The following is a 14,582-nucleotide window of genomic DNA, read 5'->3' on the forward strand; positions in this document are numbered from 1 at the left end:
TGCCTGTAGGATGTAGAACTGAGGCATGTCTTAACTACAAAAAGAACTGAGTGACAAAATTATGTAGGAAATATGCCACTAAGGCTGTGAAAGAGAAAGAAAATGTGGTCATTTCACAAAGGAAAACCAGAAGCAGTTTCATGATATAATATGATTTTGTTTTATGTTAAGCATTTTTTGAGATTATAAAGAAATTTATTTAGATTTGAAAGGCAAAGACTAATTAAAATAAAAATAAGGAAGCCCACTTTAACCTCTGACATAGACCACGTCCTGGTTTTGATAATTAAATAACAGAATATTAAACCCCATGATGCATCAGTTTGTTAAATGGGAATGTGTTTCTACCAAGAAGAGGAAGGAATTTGCTGAGACATTGAAAATAACCTGTTCCAATTCAAATATATATATCATCAAAATTAAGACAATATAATTTAATACTATAATGATATATATAAAAATAATCTATTATTTAATACAGACTACGGTAGCAGGGAATTAACTTTGTGATTATGCATATAATTTATAGGTGACTGATGAACATGTCAATTATTGGTTGGCTAACGAAAAATTAATGAATGTGCATAGTCTTTGACAATTTTAGTATAAAAGCCAGATGTCAACTAAAATCTTATGACAGAAAATTTGTCACCACTGCCCAACACCCCTCTAACAGAGTCTTTGCTATTATTTGCCTTTAAATCAGAAATCAGCCTAATGATGTTGTGTAAACAGGTTAGAAGAGCAGTTAGAAAAGAAACGCCAGTTCTCCAAAACGCATTTGTTTATAGTACCACATCCATTTTTCCTCATTTCTCTAGATTTAATCTATTCTGATGAAAAGGCAAGAGTTGACTGCCTTTTAGTAAGAAAATGCAAATGAACCAATCAGTTAACGCATCCATACCTGAAATATTTCGTTGATATCCACTGGGAGAGCAAGGCCAATGTAATCATCAGAGCTACCATAGGTAGCATTAGAAACCATGGAGCGAACAGAGGAAGAACGTTGAAGTGTATTTTGGTTAATAGGACTTAATAAATCTTCTTTATCTAACGAAGCATAACTTAAAGCTTTCATGAACCTGTAACATTGAAACAAATAAATCACAATTGCAGTTTCTCTCTCCTTTTGGTGCATTAAAAGTAAGAAGGACTGCTGACACAAAGCCACCTCAGGAACAGTGAATTTTTATTACAAATTATGACACACTGGAGGGTAAAGTGAAAATTTTTTGGTTTTTTTACTTTTTGCTTTGGAAGATGTTTTCTATAAATTTTTTATTTTAGATGAGCAATAAAGTATCCTCTTATCCCTATAGATGGGATTTATGTTGAGATAAAATTAAATCATCAAAGTCTGACCATGGAAGGTTCAAGAAATTATTATGCAATGGAAATGCACAAAATACAGCTGAGAGAATATCAAAAGATTTCTTGCTGGCAATTCTGCCCAATGCTAGTGACAGTAGCAGTGCAATCAGAACAGAAGTCAAGCCATACTTCAAAAAAAGAAGGAAAAGACCTCAATTTGCGCCAGAGAGGTTTAGATTGGATATTAAGAAAAGCTTCTTCACTGAAAGGGTTGTCAAGCATTGGAACAGTCTGCCCAGGGAAGCAGTTGAGTCACCAATCCTGCAGACATCTAAAGGACGTGTAGATGTGGCACTTAAGGACATAGTTTAGTGGAGGGCTTGGGCGTGTTAATAGCTGACTCAATCTTAAGCGTGTTTTCCAACTTAAATAATTGTGTAATAATAAAACTCAAAAGTTACCAATTGCATTAAATACTTAATAATAAAACATTTTATAATTACTCTCAACATAAATTAAAGATAGAAGTATTAATCCTAAATGTTTGTCCCTGCTTTTCCTAGAAAAGCAAACAGATACAGCATTAGTAGTGATAAAGAGCACCAAGTTTTCATGAAAGTGTGTCTGCAGGTGATAGGCTGAGAGCCACCATCAGGATCTATGATATGGATGTTGGTATTTCTGGCTGGTCTTTAAAGTCAAAGGTGGGAAGTTGCTCCTCACAAAATTTATGCACAGAAAAAGGCTTTTTAACCTTCTGAATAAAAAGAACAACTAAAAATATTGCAGAAGGAAATCTATGACTGTTAGTTGCTACTAACATATCAATATGTCAATAAATGGCAAATAAAAGTTTTCTGAAGACTGAGAAATTGATTTGGCAGTTAAAAAGGACAGAATTTTTCTTTCTAGTTTATTTTTAAAAAGCAGCTAAGGACAGCTTTAGCTGGACCAGTAAATGTACTCTGAATTTATTATTAGTAAATACAATCTGAAATTGTAAGGACTATAATTTTTCAGTGGGGACACAGCACAACCAGCAAGAAAAACACAGGTACTAGTTTCACTGCAGTCGTTCCAAACAATTATATTAGCAACTAACACAATTGGAATCTCTCTTTGAGTATGCAAGTCTGCAATTATTTAACCTTCTCAGAGATACAAGCACTCCAGACATTTCAGCGTTAAGCAGGTCAGCCCAAATCCTTGACTCCATCCACTGACACAAGAGAACATGAACAGCTAAGTACAAGGAATAGTCAGTACGACATTGCGTGTAGGATCAAAGTCCACTGCAGCAAGGCTGCTCTGCACGTCAAGGGCATGACTGTAAGGAATGGTAAAAAATTACTTACAGCCATTACAGAACCTATACTACCACTGAAATGACACCCACCTGTTCATGCACTAGCACGGGATGCCACTGACATAGCAAGGAATGGCACTTCCATGCCATTTTCCAGGATAGCACAGGGTAACTACTATATCATCCTTTATCTAACCAACATACTTAGTCTAGCTCTAATGTACTAGAACAAAGGTATCTTACATGGCATCCTTCCAGAATGATGTGAAAATACCAAAAAATCGATGTTTCTTTTAATCAGGACATATATACACTCAACTGGGTATGAGGAGGGCAGCTCAGGGACTGAGCATTTGCTTTTTCGGCAGTAAGCAGATGACTCATGTACTGGTAGCGTCTCCACATTCTCTCATTCAAGAGATGATAAGGTAAGAACAGAGATAAAAAGCACCTTTTCCATTTCAGCAGTAATGTGAAAATCCAATGCACTAGCTAAAGGAGGATGTTAGGAAAAATTAAATACAAGAGCTTTTAAGGGAATGTTATTAAGCAGTGACTGTTGCAGCTGGAAACAGTGTCAATGTCAAGAGCTAGACATCTTATGTAACTATCTAATTAGTCTTCAGAACATCTAATATTGCTCAAAAATAAAGAAGTGACACTGTCATCTAAAAATAAATGCTATGAGTAAAATCTTTGATCCGTTGTAGCTAAGAAGCCAAACTGACATTCCTATCAGTGATAAGCCTCAGCGCCACAGTGAGCACAAATATAGCATATTGGCAAGAGGCCCTGCCTTAAAACCTCCCCAAGTGACATTGAGAAAATTCTCTTCTGAAATATAACTCTGACTTCATAGGCAATTCGGTGTGTTTGCAACTTTAATAATGTTAGCTATGAAAGCTGGGCTTCTCTGACAGCACTTACAAAGTTGAGAATTATCGTTCTGTTATTCACTTAATATCATTACTGCTTTCAGTGAAGTTATGAATCACCTTGCAACAACTGTCCCTTTTAGGTGTAGATACAAAAAGGTATTAGGAAGACACTTAGTTGTTCTTACAACTTAGTAAGAAATAAGCACGTAATAATTTCTTACCGGCTCGGGGTTAGTCGAGAATCCAGGCTGCCAGACTTCATGGTGATAGTGTCAGTAAATAGCACATCCTTTGCTGGAGATGCCAGGGCTTCTGAGTGAGACAGTGAGGGATGCATCCTCTGCTGCTGCAGGCGTTTTAGTGTAGCATAGCCAAACGCATCTCGAGAACTTGTGTAGCTGAAGTTATAGTCAGCAAGACTTTTTATTGTAGCAAGAGAAGGAGCTTTAAGAGACTGGGCTCTTCTCGGAAGAGTATGAGAAGACCCTGGTGGAACCAGGGACACAGAGTTGGATTTTGAGAGAGGCAGGTGGTTAGACTGTGATGTTGAGCAGTGACTTGGTTTAACTGTTTTTGTGCTTACGACAGTACTCAAACTTCCGCAGTCAGTATCTACATTTGCAGTGTCCACACCTACAGTCTCTCTTGAAGGGCTTGAGCTCATTGAACTTATGCCACTTGTTGTGGTATCTGTATTAAAACTTAAGCTACGACTCTTGAAATGCGTTTGTGTAGTACCATCTCCTATCAGCCTTTCTTTGCTTGTGTTTTCCCGATGAATTTCATTTCCAAGACCTTTTGGCAGCTTCAGATCATTTTCTCCAATACTAGGAGTACAATCAGTATCTTCCACATGCTTACTTCCAACAAAAGAAGTTTCTAATCGTAAAGTCTGGATTTTTGGAACTCTGAAAACAGGGTTCAATTCTTCCCCAGCAGGAAAGTCTATGCTACCACTAGGTTCTGTTACTGTACGATTTCGCCTCAGGACTGATTTACTGTCAGATGATGTCAACTTTCCTCCTTTTGGATCACTGCTACTTCTGTGTTTTTTATTAGGCAGAGTAAGAGAGTTGAGAATGCGATTTTTCACAAGTCTACTAGAAGAAAAAAAAGGAAAGGGACTACGGTCTTTGTCCTTTGAAGGCCCAGGTCTGTCATAAAATATTTGTTCTGCATCTTCAGTAATATCTAGGAAGAAAGTACTGGTAGAAGTACTACCAAAACGATCATCCTCCATGATGAACATACCTGAAATCACATGAGACTTTGTCACACAAAATAGGCATTTCTTCAAAGTCTACAAACTATGTTGCAAAACAGGAAGCCACGAAGAGCAAGTGGGAGTCTACGCAATTTACTGCAATTCTTTTTTTTTTTTTTTGGTAGAATTTCATGCAAATTAGCTACCTTGAGGAGTAACTGAGCTGAAGATCTCAATGTTTCGAAAGAAAAGCCACATTATCTTACTTCAGTGCAAACATCCAGCTACTAGGATTATAACCTAATACCATGGTTATTTCTTAATTTAAATTTCAAGTAGCCATAAAAAAATAAAATGCATTAGGTAGTTGAAATACACAATAAGTTAAATACAGCAAAATTTTGGGTGTGTATGTACACCAGAGAACATAAATACTTATTTTCTAGAACATTCCTTTGAGGACAACCAAGCATATCTTTACACCCAAGCATGGCAGTTTCTGCAGCATGTTACAGCAAACTGCTGTGACTCAACATAAAAAATTAGTAACTTACCCTCATGTGAAATTTTTTTTTCTAAACCAAATATGAAGCTAAGACACTGTTTTACCCCCTCTGACTTCATCTCTCTGAATGGACACAACCATTCTATTGCTTGTACTGTTTTATTGCAAGACCACCTTTATGCCATTAGTCTGAACCTCATCCTGCCAAAAGGCTGATAAAGTACACCGAAATGTGGTGGGTTGGGCTCTTTGCCAGCTTTTCTTTTTGTTTGCTTGTTCATTCTTCTCCTGTTTGGTTGTTTTGGTGTTCTGGTTACTTACTTGATGGGGCAGATTCGCTTTCACTGTTGTGCCTAGAACTGGTAGACTCAGAGTTCAAGCTAAGAGTGCTGGGTATAGAAGAAAGTTCATTGCAAAGCTGCTCCATGTCATCAGGGACCACTGGCCAAGGTTGTCTACGACTGTGTCTCACTGCATCCCAGTTGTGATGCTTCAAAATGTCACATCCTTGTTTAGTTTTGGCAATTAGACCAAGTACGTAGACACAGGTTCTGTATTTAATGTATATGTAGAAAAAAAAGAGCAACAATAATAGCACCTAATTTAACTAAACTTATTTCACATTTGAAAGGAAGCAGTTTCAAAGCATTTCAGCAGAAAGTTCACAAAACTGACAAACAGTATATTGTTAATTTTTATTTGTAAATCAATGTAAGCTTAAGAAATTCATTAATATATCTGAGAATAAGATACTATTAAAAAATAAAAATTATCACAAGAGCCTGATGTAGTACATGAAGTAGAAAAGTACCTTTCTAAAAAAAGGCCAAACATTTATGTAGTAGCAATATCATACAAAATACCACCTATTTATGCTTTAAAATATGTTAAAAATATATTTAATTTAAAAAAATTAATAATAAATTCTCACAGAGATATAAGCAGCAAGTATTTTTTTTTATAGAACATGTGAAAAAGAGTATCTACCTTCTTTCATAGATTTCATTTATTTACTGCATGTTCTTTCAGACTTCCTACACAATTCTGCAGTTGCAGAGAACCGAGATTGATACTCAATCATCAGTGACTTTAATAATTGGTTTCCAATAAAGTACAAATCTGTATTCATGTGAATCAGATAGAGCTATTTGCAAACTGATCACATCTGAAAATTTTATATATAAATCAGATGCACGTACCCTCTAACAGAGAGAACTTCACAATGTTGAGCAAGTGCCATTATATCAGGAATCACATTCTCCTCTTGAAGCAAGTTAAGCCCCCAATTCGATGATCCAATATTGCCCTGGAATGAAATTTGTCAAGTAAGTTTTGACAGCATACCAATGTAAAGCTTTGGCAATTTTGTTTGTTGATAGTACAGTTTGAAGCCACATCTTCTCAAAGCAGTTAAAAGACCAGAGTACCCTTTCTGGCATTTTCTAGCTATGCTAATACAAAAAAGCACTCAGCACACTGTGTATAATACCTAAAGCTGCTCAAAGTTAGGACTACTATGTATTCCTCACTTTACAAGTTCTACTATAGCCTGCAGCATGATCTTGGTTTATACATTCCTCTTAAAACAGGCATCTTGTTACATACCTACAGTATCTTCCAGTAACAGTCACCTTGGACAAATGTTCCAAAATTAACTTTGGGGAAGACAAGAAGCACATTTAGGAGTGTGGCTTGGATAGACACCCACACTAAGTTTTTGTCTCTCCCAAGTATCAGGGTGTCACGACCACATGGATCAACACTGTCAACCAATGCCCTAGCACAAACATCAGGGGCTACCACAGTAAACACACTGAACTCAGATCATGGAAACTTTCAGCTTGTACCTTCCATACTAATATTCAAATGGCAATGTGTTATTCTTATTTGTTAAAAAGAAAAAAACCCAAAGTGATTATTAAAAACCTCAGAATGAAACAGGTGAAACTTTCAACTGAAAGCATAGTTATGGAACAAAATGCCAACTTGAAAAATCAGACTTTTTTTTTTAAAAAACCCTAATTTCTTATTTTTATAGGATTTTGCTTAGTTATTTAAGAATCAACAGTAATAACAGAACTAAACAACTGCAAAACTTTGTAAATGTATTACTAACCAAAGCCCAAAGGGCTGCTTTCAGCTGCTTAATTCCTTCCCACTTATCCAGCATTGGGGAACGAACAGTGTAACTTAGATCTGCAACAATACTCTGAAAAACAGAAGAAAAAACTAAGTTAAAAATGAATAGGAGACTTCAGCCAAACAGGTTATCTTACATTTATAGTAAAAGTTAAAGCAATAATTTAAATCATGTGCTCTAGGAAGAGCAGTGGTAATTCTGAAATTATACCATAAATTAACAGCAGTGATAATGCAAAAGAAAATTTTATTGAAATAATGGATTGCATAAAGTTATTTCAGATATTATAAAGATTAGTCAAATAACACACTGCAATACACTTTCTATACACATTTCTATATACATTTTCTCTCAAATTTTTCAAAGACCATCATTAATTCATTAAATCATTTTACCATCCACCATTAAAAGTGAATTTAAGCAATTATGGATTAGGGTTTGTTTTCTTAGATTTTCAAAATATTAGAAAGATTTTATTCCCTCCTCTCCCCATTTCTATATGCTTAAAAGGATAGGTATAGTTTTACCACACGTATAACTGTCAATACACAATGTCAATATAGAGACTAACAATTTTTTATATTTATGAATTGGTTTTCCATGTTAAGATTTTGGTAGTCATTTTAAGAAAAATGTTGCAAGGTATTTTGGTGACATTTCAGTGTCAGAAAGGAATCTTACATGAGATTAGATGACAAAGACTGTCTTAACAACTTAAGACTCATAATCAACTTCTTTTGCAATGTCTATTTAAATGCCATCTCTTTTAGAATCTTTTTTCAAAAGGTTTACAGTGATCTTTAAAATTTTTCAAGTTACAAATGATTATTATCGTCACCTGAGACTCCAATAAATGGCAGCCTGTTTTATGGTGCACCAGTTGGCCATAAAGGTGAACTGGCAGGTAGACATGCGGTCGTTGTAATCTGGCAGAAAGAGAAACATACATAGGTTTCACAACACTTCAAATATTTTATTTTAAAACAAATTACACTGCACTGTAATACAATGATTTTCCCTTGATTTTTTTCAAACAGAGACTTCTTTTGGGGAATTTAGAAAGGAACAAACTGTTTCAACTGGAAGGAATGTACAACTGACAGACCACTTCAGGGCTGACTAAAAGTTAAAGCCTGTTATTAAAGACACTGTCCAAATGCCACTTAAACATTGACAGACCTGGGGCATCAACCAGCTCTCTCCAGAATGCCTGTTCTTCTACGTGGCCACCCACAACCCTTGCAGTAAGGAAATGCTTCCTACTATCCAGTCTAAACCTCCCTGCTTCAGTTCTGAGCCATTTCTACTCATTCTGCCCCTGGATGCCAGGCAGAAGAGCTCAACACCTTCCTGTGCCCTTCCCCTCCTCATGGAGCTGTGGAGAGCAGAGAGGTCACAGCTCAGCCTCTGTTTCTCCAAAGTGGGCAAGCCCAAAGACTTCAGCTGCTCTTCACAAGAGGCTCCAGCTTTGTTCCCCTCCTCAAGATGCACTGAAGAACCTTCACATCCTTCTCCACCTGCGGGGCCCAGAAGGGCTCACACTGAGGCTGCCCCAAGGCTGAGCCCAGCAGGACCATCCCCTCCATTGGCTGTGCTGTGCTCAGTGCCCTGGGATGGGGCTTGTCCTCGGGGCTGCCTGGGCTCTGCTGACCCACACTGAGCCCAGCACCAGCCAGCCCCAGCTCCCTCTGCAGCTGTCCAGCCACTCCTCTACCACTTTATCCCTGGGCCCCGTGTTACTCCATCCCAGGCACAGAATTCAGCATTTAGACCTGTCAAATTTCACCCCATTTAAGAGGGCTCAGTGCTCCAATCTATCTATGCTCCTCTGCAAGGTCTCTTGCTCCTCAAAAGAATCCACAGCACCTCCCAGTCTGGATCATCAGCAAATTGCTACTGGCGCATTCACCTCCGGTATCCAGGCTGCTGATACAGAACTGGTCCTGGAGGGGAGCCCTGAGGAATAGAACTGGTGTGACCAGTCACCAACCAGATGTTCTCCCATTCACTACAAGCCCTTGGGCTCAGTCCCTCAGCCAGTTCTTCATCCACTACACCAGGAACCTGCTCATCCCACAGCCTGTCCAGCTTGACAACTTGTCCAGAAGGATACTGTGAAGGACAGCATCAAAAATCTTGCCAAGATCCAGGAAAACAACATTCACCACTTTCCCTTCACCCAACAGATGGGTGACTTCATCACAGAAGATAACAAGTGAGTTAAAGAAAACCTTCCCTTTGTGAACTCATGCTAACTGCACCTGGTGACTGCATTGTTCTTCAAATGCCTGTCAACAATACCTAGTATAATCTTTTCCAGGAACTGAAATAGGTCTGTACTTCTCTGGGACTTCCCTTTTGTGCTTCTTGCAAACTGGAATAAACTGGCTAGATTCCAGTCAGCAGAGACTTCCCTAGACTCACAAGATTTTTGATAGATAAGAAAGAGATGGGTCGTGACACAGTATCCGCTAGCTCCCTCAGTAGTGGTGTACTAGTACTAACGAGGCTAGTCCCTCAGACTGGTGGGAACCAGGCTCCATGACCTGGAGAACATTGAGCTGATACAGATGGCCCCTTACAATGTTAGTGTCCACAAATGGAAAGCCACTGTTTCCACATCTGTGGACATCTTGCTCAGGGAACCAGGCAGCCCAAGGTCTATCAATATTGCTAAAGACTGAGGCAAAAAACCCACAGAATTTTAATTCATCATGCTTTTTCTTCATCCCTGCAAGTCAGGTGACCATCTTCAGGAATTATTGATTCAGTGTTTTCTTCAGACCTCCTCTTTTTCGTTGTATGACAGAACACTGCTCATTTTCAGTCCTGAATGAGTTTTGGTCTTTTGTGCCTTCTCCCTGCTACAGGAATCACAGTTTTATAGTCTTCCTGTGAAGAGTCTTCCTGTTGAGCTCCACAAGGAGTTCCCTATTCAGCCAAGGTGGTCTTCTGCCCCACTAGCTTGACTTATAACACCATGAGATTGCCTACTCTTGTACTTCTAAAAGACAGCACCTTAAGATGGACTAGCACTTCTGGACTCCTTGGCCCTCAAAACTGTCCTCTGCTAAAGTAGCTCCCTGTGTTAGCTCTCCTGAAGCCCTGGTTAGGAACTCTGCTGTGCTTTTTCTCATTACACTGAAAATTTTAAACTTAACCATGCCATGATCACTGTGGCCTAGAGAACCTCCCTCCATCACACCTCCCACAAGCCCTATATTCACAAACAGCAAGTTGAGGAGGGCATCTTTCCAAGTTGACTCACTAAGTATCTGTGCAAAGAAGGTTTATCCTACAGACTTTCTCCTACAGAGAATTTCCAAAGCCGCTTGTCATTGCACTACTTTATTTGCAATTGATGCCTGGAAGTTGAAATCTTCCACGGGAAGTCCATAAGAACAAGAGCTACTGATCCAGAAGTTTCTCCTAATTACAATGACTCATCAGTACTAACATCCTGGCTGAGCAATCAGTAGCAGACACCCACTACATCACTTCCTTTGCTTTCCATCCCTTAGTCCTCACCCAGAGGTTCTCAACCACATCACCACTAACTGTAAGAACTGTATAATCAAACCTCTTCCTTATATAGGGTAACACATTCATCTCCCCATCCCTCCTGAAAAGCCTGTAGCCCTCCATTCCAGCACTCCAGCCATGGGACTCGATCCAGTGAGTCTTAATAAAATGACTCTAATTAAATAAAAGCTCTGAAAAAAATCAAATTAAAACTCTGGGAGCTAAGCAATGCATCCAGTTCATCCTGTGTGTTTCTCATACTGTGCTGATGTACAGTTCCAGGAGCAGAATAAACTGAAATCGTGTTGGTATCCCTTTCCCTCATACACTTCAGTTTACAGCTCTCCTGATCAGTCCCACCAGCTTGTGCCTCAAAACACATTTTCTCAAATTTACCTTTGGTTGCTCCGACGAACATAGTTATCCCCATCAACAGGTTTGCGGTATGTTGTAAGTGCTTCATTAAGTTGTTCTTCAATCAGTTCAACATATTTTAAGTTATATTCCTGTAAGAAGACAGATGAGGGTGGACACAGTACATTTAATGATTTATGGTGTTATAGGATGAGACTTTATAAGGAAGAAATAATTGAGGAAGGTTCCTTAAGCAAGACTGAATCCTTTTATGATCTGAAGGTGGGGCTCAAGAAAATGAATGCACTTCACACATATAGTGAGTTGCAGAGTCAACAACGGATTTCATAATTATTTCATGAAACTTGTAAAAAAAAGGATGAAAGAAATACTTCACATCTGATACATCAAATAATTTCAATAGATCATCAGGCATTTCAGTAGTCCTTGAGAAGTGACACTTAAAACTACTAAAAGGTTGCCAACAGGAATGAGCTCAATCTCTTACAATCAATTACAAAAGCAAAATAACATATAAAGAGTTTTATTCAGGTTAGGACAATAATGAAGTTTTCTTAATGATCTTGTGTTCCTCTTTACTTCCTAACAGCATCAGCCAATTTTGTCTTCATAAGCTCTAGGTTTAACTTTAATTACCAACAACAACAACCATAGGTAACAGGTATCTCAAAAAGCAGCATTCCTTTGCACTCTTAGAAAGTCACTATACTCCTGAAATATTTGGTGAAATACCAAAATGATATAAAGGTCTTGGTAAATCAAAAGCACACATATACACAGAAGCTATGGAACTGTAAATGTCTGTCAGCCTTTTACAAAAAAACGTTATGCCACTCATGCAGTAAATACATTTGCATAAGCTTTACAGGTACACTAAAATGCAATTGTCTTTAAGAATCTCTATTCTAAATTAGCACATTTACACCATTCTTCCTACTATCTAGCAAATATTTTCTTCTTAGCATTACCTTTTGCCACTTTTCCATCTGTTTAGCTACATAACCTCTTTCATTCAGATATGAAAACCCCTTTGGGATGGACAGAAATCTGCAAAAAACCATCAGACAGTTAACATTTTAATTTAAATAACTTACAGAATTTGAATAAAAAGAATGCTTATTTGTTTCCACAGTGCGAAGTCAAACAGCATATGCAACATTTACCTTAGGAGTAGAAGCAAACCCTTGTCTCCAAGATGAGAAAGAGCTGGTTTCATTTGGATAAGGGCATGAAGATTGGCCTAAAATAAGTAAGAACACATAAAGAGTATTCGAGTACTATGTAATTCTGAAAACTGCAATAACTACAACACTCTGCCTGCAATGAAGCAGCAAGTATCAAGGTATACAAGAAGTATCAAATGCCAACTTAATTCTAATATTATCAATTTTAGCTATCTTCTGTCATTAAATACTAATTACTTCACAAGAAGTATAATGAACAAAATAAGTTGCAATTCGTATTTAAAAACAGGTATAATCCAGAAGTCTGTGTTTTCTTGTAAGTAATATTGCAGTAGTTTCCTCAAAGGGGTCTTATGAACTATTTTAAGTCCATCAATGACAATTGAAAAAGGAAACCATGAGTAAGTTCTTGCATATTTGTACCTTGCTACTAGGGAAGGGGGTGGGGAAGAGCTTAAGAGCAGCACACCAAAAAGAGGATAAAGAGAAGGGATGCTCACCTTGTCTTCACATGCCTCATCTAGAATATCAAGCGCCTCAGAAGAAATAGTTTTATTTTTATCATGTAACTGGGTCACCAGTAACTCAATCCCCCAGTTGCTGAAGAACTCTACATTAGCTCTGAGCAACACTCGTAAGTGTTTCGTTGCATACAATCTGCAGCTCTGCAAAGTAAGGAAAAGGTTTTCTTGAATGGAAGAAAAATAACTAACACAACTAATGATTTATAACTTCTAAAAATACCTTTCAATTATTGTATTTTGCAGCAAGCAACTGTGATGCACACCTTATTTATTAAATTTACAGTTTATTAGACAGGTATTTCTATCTTAGCAAATGGGAAAATTGAATCTAAGATCATAACTAAATTGGTTACCATAAGTGTCCAATTCCAATCTTGTATCTTTTATTATTGTATTATTGTCTTTTGAAGAGATTTTAGAAGCCAATTTAAAAAATTATAGTCAGTAGGGAGCTTCATATTTCAGTGAGTCAGTCCTTCAATCTCAACTATCTTCAATACTTTCAGACTCCACTCTTTATCCATAAGAATCATCATATCTTTGACAGCCTCAGAGAAATAGCCTCAATTTATGTCCTCCTCTTCCAAAATACAGTGAGACATTTCAAGCTAGTACCTACATTTTTCTTTCTTGTATCTACTCTAAAACACATTCTGTCTGTTCAGACAACTTCATTTGAAGTAATGAACATTCTTTCCTTGTTATATTTCAACTTCTTAGTTGTCATCTATCTCCCTGACATCAGTGCTTGCTTGTCTAACAATGTTACCTTAAAAGTCAAGAGTCTCTTCTCCCAAATCCATGTAACTATATTTTTTAATCCCCATTCACTATCTTTGATTCAAAAGAACAAATCCTAGTGCCTGTTTCTAAACCAAGCCCTCATTCTAGCAGCTATAACATCTACTTAGCTCCAACACAGAGAGTAACCTCAGAACCATATCTAGTACTAGAAGGTTAACATGCTTAGTGCTGCTAGGAATACAGATTTCTGTTTGTGACAATAATGCCTTTGCAATTGATTTGAGATGCCACTGACCTAAACAATCACATTACATGTAGTTATACATATCAAGACTTTAGCCCCCACCATACATGAGGGAAAGCTCTATTTGAAGGACTTAATTTCTTGAACACAAATACAATACAGGGTATGAAGTTCACAACATATTCAAAAGCTACACTTGTAGGAATTTAATTTCTCTGAATACAAAAATAAGAACCGTTTTCATATATAATAGCTTAAAAATAAAGTCATACATCTTGAATAATAAAACGTGTGTGTAGAGGTCAATAACAAAGAAAGCTGAACTGAACTTACATCAGTAGCTGCTGTCAGGATTTTAGAAAGGATGACTCTTGCCAATCCATCTCTGCTATAATCCAGACTAGAAACAGTCAATTTTAACAAGTGATCTTGGTTCTTCAGAGAACAAAGATTAAGAAGACTGGAGGCATGGAAGGGGAGGAAGATGAAAATAAAACCAGTGTTTGAAGTCACTTGAACCATCAATAATTTGATCTTAAGTAGTTTGAATTACAGTTTAATTACTATAAATGCAGAATACAAAGTATATTCTTGTATAAAATGGAGCAACTTTGTTACAACTATGAAGTCAAATAGGGATGA

General features: G+C 37.4%; 1 protein-coding gene across 1 annotated transcript in view; it reads right to left on the reverse strand.

The window, feature by feature from the left end:
• RICTOR (RPTOR independent companion of MTOR complex 2) overlaps window positions 1-14,582 on the reverse strand; it is an 82,305-nt gene that overhangs the window by 9,865 nt on the left and 57,858 nt on the right. Inside the window, exons 22-32 of the mRNA XM_033085183.1 lie at window positions 14,274-14,400; window positions 12,929-13,093; window positions 12,408-12,484; window positions 12,213-12,291; window positions 11,266-11,375; window positions 8,186-8,273; window positions 7,324-7,416; window positions 6,407-6,513; window positions 5,529-5,758; window positions 3,720-4,749; window positions 908-1,085 (exon numbers count right to left, since the gene is read on the reverse strand). Of these exons, the coding sequence (XP_032941074.1) occupies window positions 908-1,085; window positions 3,720-4,749; window positions 5,529-5,758; window positions 6,407-6,513; window positions 7,324-7,416; window positions 8,186-8,273; window positions 11,266-11,375; window positions 12,213-12,291; window positions 12,408-12,484; window positions 12,929-13,093; window positions 14,274-14,400 (2,284 nt within the window). The remainder of the gene's footprint in view (window positions 1-907; window positions 1,086-3,719; window positions 4,750-5,528; window positions 5,759-6,406; window positions 6,514-7,323; window positions 7,417-8,185; window positions 8,274-11,265; window positions 11,376-12,212; window positions 12,292-12,407; window positions 12,485-12,928; window positions 13,094-14,273; window positions 14,401-14,582) is intronic.

Source organism: Catharus ustulatus, chromosome Z (assembly GCF_009819885.2).
Source record: "Catharus ustulatus isolate bCatUst1 chromosome Z, bCatUst1.pri.v2, whole genome shotgun sequence".
NCBI lineage: Eukaryota > Metazoa > Chordata > Aves > Passeriformes > Turdidae > Catharus > Catharus ustulatus.